Source organism: Gorilla gorilla, chromosome 10, assembly GCF_029281585.2.
Source record: "Gorilla gorilla gorilla isolate KB3781 chromosome 10, NHGRI_mGorGor1-v2.1_pri, whole genome shotgun sequence".
Classification (NCBI taxonomy): Eukaryota; Metazoa; Chordata; class Mammalia; order Primates; family Hominidae; genus Gorilla; species Gorilla gorilla.
Window position 1 is genome coordinate 27581645 of NC_073234.2, and position 19929 is coordinate 27601573.

Here is a 19929-nt window from a genome sequence, read left to right on the forward strand (position 1 = left end):
AAAGAGGTTACAATTTAGTCAGTTAAACAAAATTAACAAAAAGCAAAACTAAAAACAAACAAACAAACAAAACCAATAAAACTAAGTGCTATTTTGCACATTATAGACAGTAAGTACAGAGTCAAATGGGAAAAAAACCGCTGAGGTTTAAAGAATTGAAGAAGAGCTTTGTGGAGTATACAGCACGGGAGCCTTCAAGGATAGGAAGGATAGATAAGAGGACATTTCAAGTATGGTAAAGCTATCTGAATAAAACTTTGGGGGCTATAAACTGGGTAAGATATTAAGGTGAACAGTATTAAGGTTTCTACTGACTAATAGGAACTAAAGCTGAATGAATACAAAGAATGGGAATAGATTAAAGTGAAGGACACTGAAAGCCAAGAAAAGTAATTATGTTGAAAAGTCATGCCTTGGGAAGATTAACATAGAAGGGATACGCAGAAAAAAGGGGAAAATGAAAATCAGAGAAAACTAATTAGCAAACTTTGGAAATTATGGAAAGGGATATGTCCAAACAATACTCATAGAAAAAAATCAACATAAGATGGAGACCAATGGAACATGAAAGATAAAAGTAACCAACTTGAAAGATAACTGCAAATTCTCAAATTAGTAAAACATAAAGAACCAACAATGCCATTTAAAAAGAAAAACAAGAGGCCAGGCACGGTGGCTCGTGACTATAATCCCAGCACTTTGGGAGGCCTAGGCGCGTGGATCACTTGAGCCCAGGAGTTTGAGACCAGCCTGGGTCACCAACATGGTGAGACCCTACGTCTATAAAAAATACTAAAATTAGCCAGGTGTGGTGGCATATGCCTGTAATCCCAGCTACTAGGGAGGCTGAGGTGGAAAGATCACTTGAGCCTGGAAGTTTGAGGCTGCAGGGAGCCGTGATCACATAAACGCACAACAGAGCAAGACTCCATCTCAAAAAACAAACAAAAAACAGGGAAAATTCTCTTTTGAGGGCTATGAAGAATAAAAAAATTCATACAAGTGACTGAACGTTTTCTTTTGTACAGAAAAGTAACACATACACTTAAAAACATTTTTATGGGCTCATGATCATCAGATTCCAACATAACACTTTCAATATTTGATTATCTCCCCCTAAATGGAGAGCTAATATAAAGCAACACATGTTGCAAAATCTCTTCATTTTTGGCTATGTGATAAAATCTGAAATACACTCAGACAGATGCCAGACACTTATTTACACAAAAGTGCCAAACCCTTAACATTCTCACATTCCTTTTAAACCTAATTCCAGTCCTCTCTTACAAGTTCTCAGCAGTCATAGCCCGAGTCATTGTAAAGGCTGACCAAACACAGAACCAAAACTAAGGAAAACAAGGTGGGAGGGGTACACAGAAAAGTTTAAGTAGGTATTTTATTTAGCAAGCTGAGGTACTTAAATTCAAATACATTCTAGATTAACAGAGTTTTCATTTAAAAAGAAGGGGTGTGTGTGTGTGTGTGTGTGTGTGTGTCTGTGTGTGTGTGTGTGTGTGTGTTTGTGTTTTGAGACATAATTTCGTTCTTGTTGCCCAGGCTGAAAGTACAATGGCGTGATCCTGGCTCACTGCAACCTCTGACTCCCGGGTTCAAGCGATTCTCCAGTCTCAGCCTCCCAAGTAGCTGGGATTATAAGCACACGCCACCACGCCCAGCTAATATTTTTGTTATTTTAGTAGAGACGGGGTTTCACCATGTTGGCCAGTCTGGTCTCAAACTCCTGACCTCAAGTGATCCACCTGCCTCGGCCTCCCGAAGTGTGGGATTACAGGCATGAGCCACCGTGCCTGGCCCAAGAGTTTGTTTTTTAAACACACTCACATCAACACATTCAACTACATACTGAAAGAAATAATATGAACAAAAAAATTCATTTGTGTATAAGCCTAGCATATAAGCTATCTCAATTTTTAAATTCTCTCTCTCTTCTCCACCTCTAAAAGTGCTGACTCAAAAAGGCTGAGGTGGTCTGTAGTGACAGGCTACAAAATGGTCTAGGCTATTGCCTAACCTGAATTATACTTTTACATTTTCTCTTTTTTTTTTGAGCAAAGTCTCGCTCTGTTGCCCAGGCTGGAGTGCAGTGGCACAATCTCGGCTCACTGCAATCTCCACCTTCCGGGTTCAAGTGACACTCCTGCCTTAGCCTCCCAAGTGGCTGGGACTACAGGTGCACACTACCACACCCCATTAATTTTTGTATTTTTTAGTAGAGACAGGGTTTCACCATGTTGGCCAGGCTGGTCTCAATCTCCTGACCTCATATGATCTGCCTGCTTCAGTCTCCCAAAGTGCTGGGATTTTAACTCTTTTTTTTTTTTTTTGAGACACAGTCTTGCTCTGTCTCCCAGGCTGGAGTGCAATGGCGCAATCTCAGTTCACTGCAACCTCGGCCTCCCGAGTTCAAGTGATTCTCTTGCCTCAGCCTCCCAAGTAGGATTTTAACTCTTTTTTATTCCCGCCAACTATCTTTGGATATGCCCTCCCTCCTCCTGATCCTCACTAAAGCCAGACATTACAGTGCTACAAAGCTGTTCCAACTTGCAATTTAAAAATCAAGGATCACTTACCATTTGGCTGCCTCTGTTGGCTGAAGGCATGTATATCCATGGGAGAGAAGATGTTAGAATGGATTTCACGCAGACCCTCACCAGTATACTTGTTGCAAGCCAAAATGGAGTGTGTGCTCCAGTCAGTCCAGTACAATATGTCCTCAAATAACGTCAAGGCAAAAGGATGTGGAAGGGAACCTTTAACCACTGCCTGCCTATTAACATAAACAGAAAAATTTAAACTTATTTCTAAATTTTCTTCTTCTATCATAACGTCACCTCTCCCATTAAAATGATCTTAGTTCACATTAACACATACAAATCTTGAGTAATACATACCATTAGGTCAAATACACCTATAAAAAAGAATTTACATAATGAATTCATATATATTTTTAAGGTGACCAAAAGCCCCAAACAAGCATTTGGGAATAGTCCCTAACTTGGCAGCAGCCTCAAGTTCAGTACAAGATACCCGGCAGAGAGAGAGCACTGCTTTTTCATTGTTTGCACTGCTGTCAAATCCTACTCTTCAACTACCATCTCTGGACTCACAGCTTCCATCCTTTCACATAATTCATGTCATGAGACAGAGAAAGGTAAGCAATGAGAAAAATCACAGAGGTTACAGTTGGCACTGAAGTAGATTTATATCAGCAATAGGTTTTTTCCTTCTTGATGTGGAAGAACAAAGAACCTGAGCCTGTTTTGTCCATCACTTCTTATGGTTTTGATAACTGAGAATGAAACATAAACATGAGGCCAAAATGGCATGCAGGTAGCACTCTCCCCGCAAACCCAGTCTAGCTCCAGCAAATGATCATCTTAGCTGACTTTTCACTATATTCAGGCAGCCAAAAAGAAGTCCTGTTAGTGGTAGAATATGTTCATGAGACAAAGCAGATCCAAAATTTTCACAAGCAATACATACTTTTTAAAAGGAAAAGTAGACAGCCTAGTTAGTACTTAAGGCACAGAACTTTGTAGAGTATCAGAGAGAGTTATAGAATAAGCAAATGCTGAGGGCCGGGCGCAGTGGCTCACGTCTGTAATCCCAGCACTTTGGGAGGCCGAGGTGGGTGGATCACAAGGTCAGGAGTTCAAGACCAGCCTGGCCAAGATGATAAAGCCCCATCTCTACCAAAAATACAAAAAAATTAGCCAGGCGTGATGGTGGGCGCCTGTAATCCCAGACACTCGAAAGGCTGAGGCAGAGAACTGCTTGAATCCAGGAGGCGGAGGTTGCAGTGAGCCGAGATCGCACCACTGCACTCCAGCCTGGGCGACAGAGCGAGACTCGTCTCAAAAAAAAAAAAAGAATAAGCAAATACTCTGGAATAATGAACAAATCACATTTTGAGTCAAAATAATATTCAAGAAAATACATGTTTTGATATTTTCATAAATCCAAGTTTCCCAGTAGCCCACCCAAGAGGCAGAGATGGGCAGAGAGGGAGGAAGGGAAAGAAAAATGAAGGGAAAAGGGAAGGGAAAACATAAGCTACTGAAGAGAAATTAAAAGTATCATATATTTTAAGGAAGATGATTCAATTTTCAGGTCCTTGAGGTTAACTGATGATTTCTACTATCTAACAGACTACCAGCATATTAAATTAAAAGCAACTAAGGTCATTTTTACGTGTAAGCAGGATTACCATCTGTGATTGCACATGGAATGATCTTAAGTCTAAAGCATTATAAATTCAGACAAAATACCTGCACTGCCAACCCATATCACCAGTTTTCTCATTTTCCTTAATCCTCTCTTCCCTAAGTAAAAAGCTTACTATTCCTTCTAATTTCCCAAAGAGAACTGTCACAATACCTTCTCCTGAAGTGCTTTCTTCCACTTTTTAAATGGACAGTTTTATTAAATTTACTAAAGAGACTATATTATTTACAGGGTGATGGCACAGTTTATGTTCAATTTTAAACAGGCCTGTATATTTCACACTAAAGTCTTCCAAAATTCATGGTGGAAACAGAGAGAGAACTGAGAAAGCTGCCAAAAAAGACAAGTAACACAAATGAAAAATAAAGAGTAGTTAAAACTAAGTTACTTGGCATTTCACCATCTTAAAGAACTGCTTTGAAAAACTCAAGGAAAAAAAAGGCTTCAAAAAGTTTTGTATATCGTTAAGTGAAAAGTTGAAATTCACTCTACTGAACTAAACATAGGAAAATAAACATATGGAAAAGGCAAAATCCCTAAAAGCTATATTCATTTTATATATTAATTGAATGCATAAACTTAGAACTCAGAGGTGAACTTAAATCCCCCCTTGACACTTACTACTGACACCATTTCTGCAAGTTTTATTTCTTCATCTGTCAACGGAAGGTAATAATCTATCCTCACTGAGTTACCGTGCAGATTAAAGAACATACGCAAAAGCCATTCAGCACTACGCTTGCTACTTAACACTTTCGTTAATGATTCCTCAATTTTAAGACACATATTTTCAATATTTTAACATTTCTGATATAAGGGTAACATTTACAATGTGAACATTTCATGTGGTAGTTTTTAAAATCAGTAAGTTCTTAAAATCAATGGCTTATTAGAATCAGTAAATACTATACTAATATTAATTTTTTTTTGAGACAAAGTCTTGTTCTTGTCACCCAGGATGGAGTGCAGTGGTGTGATCCTGGCTCACTGCAACCTCCGCCTCCAGGGTTCAAGCAATTCTCCTGCCTCAGCCTCCCAAGTAGCTGGGATTACAGGCATGTACCACCATGCCTGGCTAATTTTGTATTTTTAGCAGAGATGGGGTTTCACCATGTTGACCAGGCTGGTCTCAAACTCCTGACCTCAGGTGATCTGCCCACCTTGGCCTCCTAAAATGCTGGGATTACAGGCGTGAGCCACCGAGCCCGGCCCTAACACTAAATATAAATGTCACTTTCTTTTCATAGCCATTCTTAATTTCCTCCCGCCACAAGCCCAGTTAGTTTCCTTCTCTACGTCCTCATAACAGTTAGTGAACTGTTTTATAACTGTTCACCTATCCAACAACTCTATAACAGATAACCTTTTTGAGAGTAAAACTCTAGCTTATTTATATACCAAGGATCCCACACAATGGTAAGGTGCACAAATTAGGCAGACTTACTAAACACTCTGGGGATGCTTGATAAAATTAAATGTTTTTAAGAAAATATGTAATTAACAGAGCTGAACAAAAGGCAGAACTAAGAACACTATCATGCAAGGGTAATATAATGATTTGTCCAGCCAACTGTGACTTGTTCCTGAAAGTAGGGATAACCACACAGAGTATTCCCCTTTCTTCTCTCTGGCTGAGATTACCAAGTAAGCCTACCTCCTGATCCCCATCTGGAAACACAAGTTACTTCAAGGAGGAGTTGATCATGGCTGCTAAGAACCAAGCTGGCAGGTAAGATCCAAGCCCAGTTCCTCAATAGTAGGTCACAACGATAACAGAAACTAAAAGATGGATCACCAAACTGGAGACCACAGAAAAGAAACCGAGACTCCCCCCAACCTCACTGAAGTTTTCATATAGTGCTTGCAATCTCTGAGCATCATCTCCTGCCTATGTCTGTCACATTCTGCAACTTACTGATAAAGCTCACCACTGCCAATACCTCCCAGGCACCTCTTGCTAGCTCTTTGAGATTCTTTGAACTTTGCAAGTTGTTCTTTTAAACTCTGCACCAACTGGACTTATCCTTTATAAAACACCTGCATGCCCTCATTTAGTTTTTGTTTCTGGACCTTCTCACAGATAGTCATCTTCTGCTCCTCTCTCAGAACTGCCCACTTGTGTGAGTAATAAATCTTTCTTTAATCATACCACAGGACTGCTGTCATGAGTTCTGACATCTGAACTTAACCTTGGAAGGAAGCTTCCCTTCACCACAGTGAAGCTGTAATAATATCTAAGAAGACAATGTCAGCAGTGATGGCAAAGCTTTGGAAAAATCTCCATGAATCCTCCATGTGAAAACAGAGAACAACTAGGTAATGAACCCCAAATCCCATGGACAACATTCACAACAAAGCTAGGTAAAACCCAAGATACAAAATGGTAGAGAAAACTACCAACAGCCATTAAGATATGACTGATATTGGCACCTCTGCAGGATATGAGAAAGAAACAATAGGACATCTGGCAGTACAGAACACATAAAACGGACAACATTGGAAAGCTTAGTAGACCAATCTGAGAACAGCAACCAGCTATGAGGTGTTCTGGCCACTTCAAGAGAAAATGAATACAATGAATTCATCGTCAGGCACTGAAAGGTCTAGCACTATACTTTAACCTATTGTGAACTCTCAAAATTGTCCTTCCCAGGCTCCCTTCCAGACAAAGCGTCATACTGAAGAGAAATCACTGGGAGCGGACTGAAAAGTGCGCATGATTGGTACAGGACAACAATGGGAAAATAAGGTACAGAAAAAAGAAAAAGTAAAGTGGGAGAGCCAGGAAATCCAGAAAGCTAGCTGCCATTATTTTTTAAACACATACACATAGACATGAGAGTTCTGTGAAACTGGAAAACTTATGAACTCTGCCTTCTTCTAAATGTTCAAGCAAAACAGTTTCACCTGAAAATAAGAAAACAAATTACTAACATCAAATCCCATTAATAAGTTAATATTAAAAATAAGAAAAGGATAAAGTGAAGAATAACATTCCTACAGACAATAAAAGTATGCCAGAAAGATATAGAAATAGAACAAATTAAACTGATAACTTGTTTCAAAACAGTCAAAGTATTTAAAGTAAGATACTAGTCATAAATGCACAACACAAATTAGAATCAGACAACTCACAAGTGAGGTGACAGAACTTGAAAGAATGAGAAATACAAAAATACATCATTTCAGAAATGAAGTCTAAGAAATAAGAATGAATAAACATAATACATAAAGAAAAAATGAAAAGGAAGAAATATTACATAATAGAAAAAAATATTTTCAAAAAATAAAATATTTGAAGGACAAAGGACAAGGAGGAGAACAGAACTATACTGGAACAAGGAAATGACTCCAGATGGTAACTTGAACCCTCAGGAAAAATGAAGAATACCAGAAATAGTAAATATGCAGGTTAATAAAAAAGACTCTATAAATAATGTTTTCTCTTTTTCCTTTAACCTTTTTAACAGACTAAGATTGTATAAAGCAATAAGTATAACCCTGTGTTAGATATAATAGAAATGTACTATAAATGACAATAATAGCACAAAGGATGGGAGAGAGAATGGAGATATACTTAGAGTAAAATGTATGTACTTTTCATAATTAAGTTAATATTACCACAAAGTAGGTTTTGACAAAATGCATGTTGCAATCCCTAAAATAATTACCTTTAAAATCCCAAAAATACAGTTTAAAATTATCGACCAAGGAATCAAAATGACACACCAGAAAATATCTACTTAATACAAAGGACAAAGGAACAAAGATGACGTAAGATAATTAAAAAAAAAAAAAACACCAAAATGTCAGACATAAGCCCAACCATATCATTAATGACATTCAATGTGAATAAATACACCAATCAAAAGGCAAAGGCTGTTAGACTGAGTAAAACAAAGGTTACACTATATGCTGTTTATAAAAGCACATTTTACATTCAAAGATACAAATAGATTGAAAAGGTTACAGTAGACAGTAACCATAAGAGAGCTGGAGTAGCTCTATCAGACAAAAAAGATTTTAAGTATAAAAAGGTAACTAGAGATACAGTGGCAGGTTTTATGAGGAAGAGTCATCAGGAAGTTACAATTAGAAACATACAGGTACCTAAAAACAGAGCCCCAGAACAAATGAAGCAAAACCTGACAGAAATCAAAGGAAAAATAGGCAGTTCAATAATATAGTTGGAGAGCTCAACACCCTATTCTCACTAAAGGAAAGAACAACTAGATAGAAAATTACCAAGGATATAGAAAATTTTAACATTATTAACCAACTTAACCTACTATCTATAGAACATTCCATGCAACAACAGAATACACAATCTTTTCACGTATACGTGGAACTTTCTCCAGGACACCACATGCTAGGAGACAGAATTAATCTTAAAAGACTGAACTCATATAAAATAAAAAGACTGAACTCATATAAAATAGACTACTATCTGACCATAACGAAATTCATGAAGAAATCAACGGAAGAAAATTTGGGAAATCAAATTATTTTCTAAATTTTTGAAATTTCTTTCTCAATTTCCTCTAAATCAGCAATGAGTCGAGGAAGAAATTACAATAAAAGTTTTTAAATATTTTGGGCTAAAAGAAAATGAAAATACAAAATATGGAAATGTATACAGAATACTAATGCCTATACTAGAAGAGAGATCACAAATCAATTATTTATGATTTAACCTTAAGAAACTGGAAGAAGAGTAGATTAAATCCAAAGCAAGTGTAAGGAAGAAAATAAAAACATTAGGGTTAAAAAAAAAAAAGGCAATGAAACAGAAAACAGAAAAACAATAAAGGGGGGAAAATCAATAAAACCAGAAGCTGGTTGTTCTTTGAAAAGACCCACAAAATTGACAACCCTTTAGTGCTAGACTGACCCAAAAAAAAGACGCAAATTGTGAAAACTGTGAATAAAGTGATGAATGAAAGAGAAACACTGCCTTAGAGAAATTAAAAGGATTATTAGGCAATACCATAAACAACTTTATGCCAACAAATTAGACAAATTTATGAAACAAAAATATTCCTGGAAAAAAACCAAATTACTAAAACTGACTCAAGAAGAAACAGAAAATCTGATAGATCTACAACAAACAAGGAAATTGAATTTGTAATTAATATCTTCCCAAAAAGAAATCCCCATGGCCAGATGGCAGGAAAAGTTGTATCAACTGGTCACACACTTTTCCAGAAAACAAAGAAAGAGGAAATATCTTCCGACTCTATGAGGCTGATATTATGCTAATCTCAAAACCAAATAAACACAAGAAAAACAGACTACGGATTAATATCCTTCAGTATTAAAGACATAAAAATCCTCAACAGAATATTAGCAAACCAAATCTAACAACATTTCAAAAGAAGTATAAACCACGACCAAGTAGAACTTACCCCAGAAATGCAAGATCGGTTTAACAACTGAAAACCAATTACTGAAATTCACCATGTTCATAAAATAAAGAATAAAACCACATAATCATTTCCATAGACGCAGAAAAAGGACTGGACAAAATCCAGTAATTATTCATGGTAAAACTGTCCATGAACTAGGAATAGAAAGGAACTTCCTCAACCTGATAAAATCCCTTTATTAAAAAAACCTACAGGTAATATCATGCTCAAGACTATTTTTAATCTTTTTTAAAAAATAAAGCCAATACAGAGAAAAGCATACAAAACAAACATATAGCTTAACAAGTTACTATAAGGCAAACACTCTTGTAACCACGAATTCACCCAGATGAAGGAAAAAAACTTGATCTGGGTGAATCACCCAGACGACTTCAAAAGGCTCTGCATGAACCCTGTCCCAATCCCTCCCTCTCCATAGAAGTAACAATTATTCTGATTTTCTATTAGTCATTTTCTTGCCTTTACAGTTTTATTGCTTTTTGTAAATGTGCATCCACAGAAAAATAGTTTAGTCTTAAGCCCCATTTTCATTTGCTATTTCTTTTAAAGTCTGTTTTAAAAAATGTTTAACTGGTACATAAAAATTACACATATTTGTGGGGTACACAGCAATGTTGCAATATATATAAGGTACAGCGATCAGCTCAGGGTAATCAGCATATCTATAATCTCAAACATTTAACATTTCTGTGTTGGAAACATTCAGTATCCTCTTTGAAATTATATAATGTTTTACCTATTAAGTACAGTCATCCTACAGTGGTATAGAATACTAAAGCTTTTTCTAACTGTAATTCTGTATTTTTTAGCAAATCTCTTCTTATCTCTTCCTTCCCCTACCCTTTCCAGCCTCTAGTATCCCCTATTCTACTCTTTACTTTTGTGAGATCAACATTTACCTTCCACATACGAGTGAGAACATGCATGGTTTAATTTTCTGTTCCTGGTCTTATGTCACTTAAGATAACGTCCTCCAGGTCTATCCATATTGCTGAGAATGACAGGATTTCATTCTTTTTATGGCTAAATGGTATTCCATTGTGTATATATACCACATTTTATTTATCTGTTCATCTGATGTTGGACACGTAGGTTGATTCCACATCTTGGCTATTGTAAATAGTGCTGCAACAAACATAGGGGTGCAGATGTCTCGATACACTGATTTCCTTTCCTTTGGGTAAATGCCAAGTAGTGGGACTACTGGATCATATGGTAGTTCTATTTGTAATTTTCTGAGGAACTTCCATACTATTCTCCATAGCGGCTGTACTAGTTTATACTCCCAACAGTTTATAAGAGTTCCCTTTTCTGTGCATTCTTGACCGTATTATTTTTTGTCTTTTTGGTAATAGCCATATGGTAACTAGAGTGAGATGATACTTCATTGTGAATTTAATTTGCATTTCCTGGATGATTTGTGATGTTGAGCATTTTTTCATATGTTTGTGGCCATTTATATGCCTTCTTTTGATACATGTCTATTCGGATCATTTCCCCATTTTTTAACCAAACTGGTTTTTTGCTGTTGAACTGTTTGAGTTCCCTGTATATTCTGGATATTAATCCCATGTCAGATGAGTAATTTGCAAATATTTTCCCTCATTCTGTAGGTCGTCTTTTCACTGTGTTGTTTCCTTTGCTGTGTAGAAGCTTTTTAGTTTGATATAATGCATCTGGTATTTTTTGCTTTTGTTGCCTGCATTTTTGAGGTCTTATCCATAAAATCCTTTCCCAGACCAATGTCCTGAAGCATTTCCTCTATGGTTTCCTCTAGTAGTTTTATAGTTTCAAGTCTTACCCTTAGGTCTTTGATCCATTTTGAGTTGATTTTTGTATAAGGTGAGAGGTGGGTTTCTAGTTTCATTCTTCCACATGTGGATATCCAGTTTCCCCAGCATCATTTATTGAAAAGACTATCCTTTCCCCAATCTATCTTCTTGGCACTTTTGTCAAAAAGCAATTGGCTATAGATGCATGGATTAATTTCTGGGTTTTCTATTCTGTTCCATTGGTGTATGTTTCTGTTTTTATGCCAGTACCATGCTGTTTTGGTTACTACAACTTTGTGGTATATTTTGAAGTCTGTTAGTATGATGTCTCCAGCTTTGTTCTTTTTGCTCAGGATTGCTTTGGCTATTCAGGGTCTTTTATGGTCCCATTCAAATTTTAGGATTTTTTTTTTTCTATTTCTGTGCAGAATGTCATTGGTATTTTAATAGGGACTCCACTGAATCTGCAGGTTGCTTTGGGTAGTATGGTCATTTTAACAATAATAATTATTCTAATCCATGAGCATGAAATGTTTCTCCATTTGTATGTATCCCTCTTCAATTTCTTTCATCAGTGTTTTGTAGCTTTATCTGAAGAGGTCTTTCACTTCCTTGGTTAAATTTATTCCTAGGTATTTTATTAATTTCTTATAGCTACTGTAAATGACACTGCCTTCTTAATTTCTTTTTCAGCTAGTTTGTTGTTTGTGTATAGAAATGCTACTGATCTTTTTGTGTTGATTTTGTATCCTGCAACTTTACCAAATTTGTTGATCAGTTCTAAGAATTTTTTTTTTTTTTGGTAGAGCGTTCAAGTCTCTTTTCCTGTCTGTCTCTTCCTTACATTCTCTCTCTTAAAGTACCTAAGATATTTCATTTATATGTCCAGATCTGCTGATGTACTCTCATGGTGCAGTTCAATGTTTCTCTGTCCTCTGTATTTCCTACAAATGGCCAGCTGATATACAGCCTTGACCAGACTCATGATGAATTGATCCCTTTGACAAAATAGTAGGTAGTAGTGTGTTCTTACACCAGAAGGCAAATAATGTCTGTTCTTTTTCTTCTTGTGATGTTAGTAGCCATCGACGCTCACCACCTAGACCCATTTGTTCACCAAAGTTATAAAATGGTGGTATTGCAATTCTGTCATTTCTTTTTCATTTATCAATTGAAATAGCTCTCCCATATCTACTATTTTGTTAGCCAGAGATACACTCACATAGGAAAAGCAGGATAAATTGCTTCTTTCTTGTATTTATCAATGTTCAAGGTAATAAATTTGTTCCTATCATGCTCTAATCTAAGAGTAACCAATTCCTTTTTAAAATATCATTATGAACTCAAGAATTTAAACACACTTCACAGGTTTCTACCGATCTCTGGCCAGTGGGAGTTCTACAGTCATTTCTCCAGTCTTTCTGAAATGACCCTAAATAGTCTTTAGCAGCCTCCTTACTAACTGTTATGACAATGTTCCAGCTCAGCATGTACATTTCTTGCCCAAAACCTAGAATCAGCAATTTTGCCAGAAAGGCTTGGTTTCTTTTAAGGTGGAATGGTTTTTCCCAACACCACAATTTGGGTGCTACAGAAGTTCACTGCACACAGCACTGTAAATGTTCAATTGCTACTCAATTGGTCATTTTTGATCTAGTCCTCTTCAGTGTTCACAGTCAGGAAACAAACAAACACAGTTGGGTATATATATTTTTGAAAGATAAAATACCTAATAAGCACATACTAGTAAGTAACTTTCCATTAAAATATGGAATTATCAGTTTGACTTAACCTCTGCAGTATTACATCTATATCTCCTCTCTTGCCCATTAAGAATCTAGCATATGCAGGAGCAATATATGTCCTAATACTCACTTACTTGATGCAACAATATAAAGTTTCAGAATAACAATATTAATTATGACCACACCAATGTAGTTACTATAAGAATTAAATTTATGACCAGGCATGGTGGCTCCCACCTGTAATCCCAACACTTTGGTAGGCCGAGACAGGCGGATCACTTGAGTCCAAGAGTTCAAGACCAGCTGGGCAACATGATGAAATCCCGTCTCTACTAAAAATACAAAAAATTAAGTCAGGTGTGGTGGTGTGCACCTGTAGTCCCAGCTACTTGGGAGGCTCAGGTGGGAGGATAGCTTGTGCCCAAGAGGCAGAGGTTGCAGTGAACAGATTCTGCAACCTCTGCAAAATTCAAGCGATTCTCCTGCCTTAGCCTCCTGAGTAGCTGGGATTACAAGCGCCCACCACCATGCTCGGCTAATTTTTGTATTTTTTGTAGAGGCAGGGTTTCACCATGTTGGCCAGGATGGTCTCACTCCTGACTTCAGGCGATCCACCCACCTTGGCCTCCCAAAGTACTGGGATTACAGGCATGAGCCACCACGCCCAGTCACAAATCTTCTTGTAAGAAACTTTTTCTATAGTTGTTCATAGTTGTTCTATTCCCTTGCTTTTGCTTTTCTTTTTAAAGAGTCTTATTATCTGTATGTTGTTTCTTCTTTGCCTATCTTCAGTATTTATCATTTTCTCTCAAATCATCTTTTGTCTTTCTGTATTTCTTTTTGGTCTTTAAATTTTTCCTCCTTTTCAACCTCTATTTAAAGGTTTTTTGGTTTATTCAACCTAGTGTCCCTTCTAGTTTTCTTTTCTGAAGTGATTTTTTAAATTCTTTCTTAAGTTCTATCATTTCATTTCTGAATTTTTCTCTTTTTTTTTGAGACAGAGTTTTGCTCGTCACCCAGGTTGGAGTGCAATGGCACGATCTTGGCTCACTGCAACCTCTGCCTCCCGGATTCAAGCGATTCTACTGCCTCAGCCTCCCGAGTAGTTGTGATTACAGGCGTGCATCACCACGTCCAGCAAATTTTTGTATTTTTAGTAGAGACGGGGTTTCACCATGTTGGCAAGGCTGGTCTCGAACTCCTGACCTCAGGTGACCCGCCTGCCTTGGCCTTCCAAAGTGCTGGGATTATAGGCGTGAGTCATTTCTGAATTTTTCTAATCTTATGTTATCCTTTCACATGTCATATTGGTTTCTCAATGACTTTCGACTCATTTATTTATTTGAAATTTAAAGAAAAAATTTATTGAAGATTTGAAAAATAATTCCTAAAAGATTGACTTTTCCAGAAAACTAGCTACACAATGCATCACATCTACCATGTTAAAATGTGCACTAGACACAAATACAAAAACCATGCAACAAGCCACCATTCTTCAACAATTTGAGCAAAGTTAAATGTCAAAGGAACAACATGGATGACTTACAAAGAATGGGCTATTTAAGCACCATTAAAAAAAGAAGGAGCACAAATGGATGAGTGTGTTCAGTTATATACACTGAATTGAACCTTTGGCACTAGGAATCACAGCATTTTGTCATATAGCATGAACACATATTATAAAAGTACGTAGGGTCAAAGAAACAGGACCACCAGCATTCAAAAGCAGCTCTGTCAACTAGGCAATAAAACACTCTATAGCATGTGCCTCTGTTGTCCGTTGTTGAATACACTGGCAGGAACTTTGAAGTGAAAAAAAAGGTAAGATAGGAAAAAAGGAGCTATTACTCCTTTTATTTTCTCTGTTTAAAATTAAACAGGAAAACATCAATTGTTGTACAACAACATCTTCAAAGTGCATCATTTGTACAAAAGAAAGACTAAGAACAAAAATGTGTTTACAGAGATCCAAACATAAGTGAGTGAGAGCGTCTCTCAGACAGCTTTCTGATGGTTCTCTGGAGGAGCCATTCATAATTGCTGGGCACTAAAAAATGTTGCAGAATTCTTTGCCAGGTACTTTAGGGAACTGTGAAGATAATTCAGTAATAAAACAAGGCTCGGCCAGGCACGGTGGCTCATGCCTGTAATTCCAGCACTTTGGGAGACTGAGGCGGGCGGATCACGAGGTAAGGAGTTCGAGACCAGCCTGACCAACATGGTGAAATCCCGCCTCTACTAAAAATGTAAAAATTAGATGGGCGTGGTGGTGCGCACCTGTAATCCCAGCTACTCAAAAGGCTGAGTCAGGAGACTCGCTTGAACCCGGGAGGCAGAGGTTGCAGTGAGCTTGAGATCATGCCACTGCACTCCCGCTTGGGCAACAGAGCGAGAATCCATCTCAAAAAAAAAAAAAAAAAAAAAAAACACAAGGCTTTTCTGATCCAGAGGTGTATAGGCCAACATTGCTCCAATTTGTACATCAGTAGATATGGTGCTCCATAAACCTTGGACATGAGTGCATGAGGGTGATCTGCAAGAATTTCAGCATACTGTGGTCTGTCAAACTTGTAGAGTAGCTGGGTGCCTAACATTACATTGAAGTATTCTTCTATCCCTGACACAACTTCATTAACAGCATACTCATTATCTGTGTTTCCACGAGATTTTTTGTAATTTGCATAATCCTGGAGAATGGAATCCACATTCTTCCTGGCAGAAAGATAAAAGAGATGTTTTTGTTTGGTAATTAAGTCCCAGTCATCAACAAGCCATGGTTTCAGCTCTTCAGGAATCTTCACTTTTTACCTTCAACTCTGTTCATGAATGTGTCCTCATTTTCAAGAGTAGGATCTACCCGGGGGCCCTTTTCTTCCAAGGAGGCTGAGGCATCTCACTGGTACTGCCACCATCTCCATTTCCAGGTATTTTCTGTTTGTTCTTTTTTGTTTTCACTTCAACATTTTCTGTTGCAGATCAGATGTCTTCTTTCTTGGGGCAGTCCCTCTCATCTTCCCCTCTGCATACTGCTCCTGATGGGCTTTTTGCAGTTCTGTTTCTGCAAATTGGTGTCCATGTATTTGAGTACTCTGCTCTCTGGAACCCATGCATCCCAATTTTTATTCCAACCACTGTAATATATAAAGTATTTTACTTGTTTGTCCTTTATGGCAACCTTTACACATTTTGCTTCATAAAGAAGCAGCCCATGAAAGCACAGCACTTGCTCACCCTCCTGGAACTTAGGGTTTGAGTCCTGCTTCCATGTCATTTATAAGTGATTCGCAGCCTCCTCCTTCTCCAGCTCATTTTATAATAGAGATTTGATCTGTTCTGTGGTCATGTTTTTCTGGGGTGCTTTTATTTATAAGAGCTTTTGTTTTTTCCTTTATAATAACTTTAAATGGGATTTTACCTTGATACTTTTCTGTTTCTCTTGTTTACGTAAAATTAGTGTTCCTGAACTTTTAAAATAACGTAGAGTTCAAGGTAGTTTTTCTAACGTCACAGAATTCATTCCTCTGTTGTTTTCACATAATGTTCAAAAACCTAGTAGCTTGCTTTCTGAGATCTACTAGCCGTTGATCTTCCCATCTTTATCTGAACCTTCTCTTTCCTTCCCCTCCTGTTTTACTCTATTCTATTGTCCCTATCCTGCTCAACTTGGATTATTCTATCCTATTCAATTTTGTTTTAATCAGTGTGGTGCTCTGTCCTGGATGAGCACTCTGGCAGGTTCATTTCAGTAGTTCCATTTTGAGAGTTCGTTGGGGCTAGACTGCTCTAGCTTCTTCTGTCTTTACCACAGTCACACTGCACTTGCCTAATATTGGAGTGGGCAACCCTCCCACCCTCCTATTTCAGCTGCTGTTCTTAAAATAACCCACCATCTTGTCCAGCAAATAGTTGTGGCTATTTTGGCGTTCCCCTGCTTTCAAGTCTTATGAGACACCCTGTTAAGTCTCCCTGCTTACTCTCGCATAGACAGTGATAACATGGAGGTCTTGTGGCTGTTGGTGGTTTGCCCTTATCTAGTTGTACTTTCAAATGCCTAAGGCTATAGTCAACTTTATCCATGTTTCTGGATTTGCTATCTAGTTTCCGTAGGTTTTAGTTAAAAACAAAAACAAAAAAACTATGACATGGCCACATCCATCTTCCTAGACTCCCCCTCACAGCCAGATTTGAGGTCAAAAACAGCAGTTGTTTCTATATTCATCTATACTTACTTTTTGACATTTAAATTTACTTAAAACCACATTGTTATATGTCATTTCACTCTTTTTTGAAAGAAGGCAAAAAATACTCCAACTCCATGATTACAGAAAGTTTAACTGAATTCTTTAAATCTTTCCTGGTTTTCAATACTTCTATATGTTCCTTATTCTTAGTTCAGGTAACTGACAAATGTTTATACTTTGAAAAAATCCTACAATCACCAAAAACTCTCATCTGGTGAGGTCTCAGATTGAGATCAAAAACCAAAATTATCATTAAAACACAAGAATCCAAATATAAAATGTCTTTAAAAATCTGAACATAATCTGAGAAGAAATTCCATGTTTATGTTTTACAGACTTTGTCTTCCTTGAACACTGAAATGTATGGTATATGCAGTAGGTTTTCTCCTTGTCCAGAGATGAGCAAACTACAGCCCACAGGCTCATTCTGCTTTACAAATAAAGTTTTACGCCAGGTGCTATGGCTGATGCCTGTAATTCTAGCACTTTCGGAGGCCGAGGCTGGTGAATCACTTGGAGCTCAGGGGATAAGACCAGCCTGGGCAACATGGTGAGACGCCATCTTTACAAAAATGACAAAAATTAGCCCGGTGTGATGGCGTGTGCCTATAGTCCCAGCTACTCAGAAGGCTGAGGCAGGAAGATCGCTTGAGCCGAGGAGACAGAGGTTGCAGTGAGCTGAGATCACGCTACTGCATTCCAGCCCGGATGACAAGGTGAGACTCTGTCTAAAATAAATACGTAAATAAATAAATAAAGTTTTGCTGCAACAGTCATGCCTATTCCCTTATGCATTACTATAGCTGCTTTTAAACTACAGTAGCAGAAGTAGTTGAACCGGAGATCTTAAGCCTAAAATATTTACTATCTGAGCCTTTACAGAAAATCTTGGCCAAACCCCGTCCTAGTGTAGAGTTTTATCAAACAAAGTTCCATTAGCAGGACTTGGGGGCTTTACTGGTAATTTTGAGTGGGACACTCTTTGTTGTACTGATGCCCAGCACACTGCAGGATGTTTAGCAACCTTGGACCTCCCCTCCACCACCGGAACTAAAATACTAGTAGCACTCCCAGTCCTTGGGTTAAACAAAATTCTCTACACATTTCCAAACAAAGGCAGTAAAGATGCTACCCCTGGTGGAGAACCACTGAAGAACTAAGTTAGCTCAGAGTAAGGAAAGAGGAAATACAGTCTGTAAATTCTAAATGCTATCAAGATGGATGATAAATGTAATTACTTTTAAAGCACTTTTAAAGAGCTAACTAAAAGACTATTCTTCCTCCCCTCTGGCACTTAGTCAAAAATAAACATATTTCTTAATAAAATTAGGCTTTGTAATGTATCAAGTCTTCATGGAGTTTTCTTAAAAGTTTTTTCTAATTCTTATAAAGTAATCTTACCGATTTGTTCCATCCAGATTTGATTTGTGGATGAAATTAAGTTTTGCATCTGCCCAATAAAGCTTTTGTTCTTCATAATCCAAAGTCAGTCCATTTGGCCAGTAAATTTCACTGTTTATTATAATGAAGCGACTTGAACCATCCATTCCAGCACGTTCTATCTTTGGCACTTCTCCCCAGTCTGTCCAGTACATGAACCTAAAAATCATAAAAATAATTAAAGCCATGACAGAGCAGATATCAATCAAATACTCTGTAATTATTACTATTAAAGAAAGCTCAGGCCACACGCGGTGGCTCACACTTGTAATCCCAGCACTCTGGGAGGCTGAGGCAGGCAAATCACGAAGTCAAGAGATCGAGACCATCCTGGCCAACATGGTGAAAACCCATCTCTACTAAAAATACAAAAATTAGCTGGGCATGGTGGTGGTGTGTGCCTGTAGTCCTGGGTACTCAGGAGGCTGAGGCAGGAGAATCGCTTGAACCCGAGAGGCGGAGGTTGCAGTAAGCTGAGATTGTGCTACTGCACTCCAGCCTGGCAACAGAGCAAGTCTCTGTCTCAAAAACAAACAAACAAACAAAACAAAAAACACCTCATTTTAGGGACACTAAAACTCTTAGAAATTGTATTTTGAAATTCTAATATCTACCATTTGCAACTGCCCTGGTAATACCTGATTCAAACAACTATCATCAAGGATTCAAAAACCACTGAATCAAAATGTATTGGTAAAAAGGATATTTACACCATTTCAATGTATCTCCCCACAGATTACTTATTAACAACAAAGAAGAAAGTGATAACTTTAGAGAAAATAAACCCAGTGGATACCACCTTAACTGAGTCATCTAAATTAACATCACCAATAAGGGAACAAACTGGCATTATATACCTCTTCATGTGATATACCTTACAGAACATAGTGTCTTTTATATGGTCTCTCTTGCATATTATTCCTGCCCCCAAAAAATGCACACCCCAAACAAAATTATGAGGAAACAGTGTGATTCAAGTTGAGAGACACTACAAAACAGTTGGTGTTTGACAATATCAATGTCATAAAAGTCAAAAAAAAAAAAAAGGGGGGGGGTCAGG

The 19929-nt window shown here is 37.6% G+C and overlaps 1 protein-coding gene and 1 pseudogene across 3 annotated transcripts in view; both read right to left on the reverse strand.

Moving 5' to 3' along the window:
• The window catches only part of LRP6 (LDL receptor related protein 6), a 153418-nt gene that overhangs the window by 70583 nt on the left and 62906 nt on the right, over positions 1-19929 (reverse strand). For all 3 annotated transcript variants that reach the window (XM_019039057.4, XM_004052742.5, XM_055358689.2), the window contains 2 exons: positions 18831-19028; positions 2592-2788 (listed from right to left, as the gene is read on the reverse strand). In XM_019039057.4, the coding sequence (XP_018894602.3) occupies positions 2592-2788; positions 18831-19028 (395 nt within the window). The remainder of the gene's footprint in view (positions 1-2591; positions 2789-18830; positions 19029-19929) is intronic.
• On the reverse strand, positions 9143-18923 carry LOC129525948 (mortality factor 4-like protein 1; annotated as a pseudogene).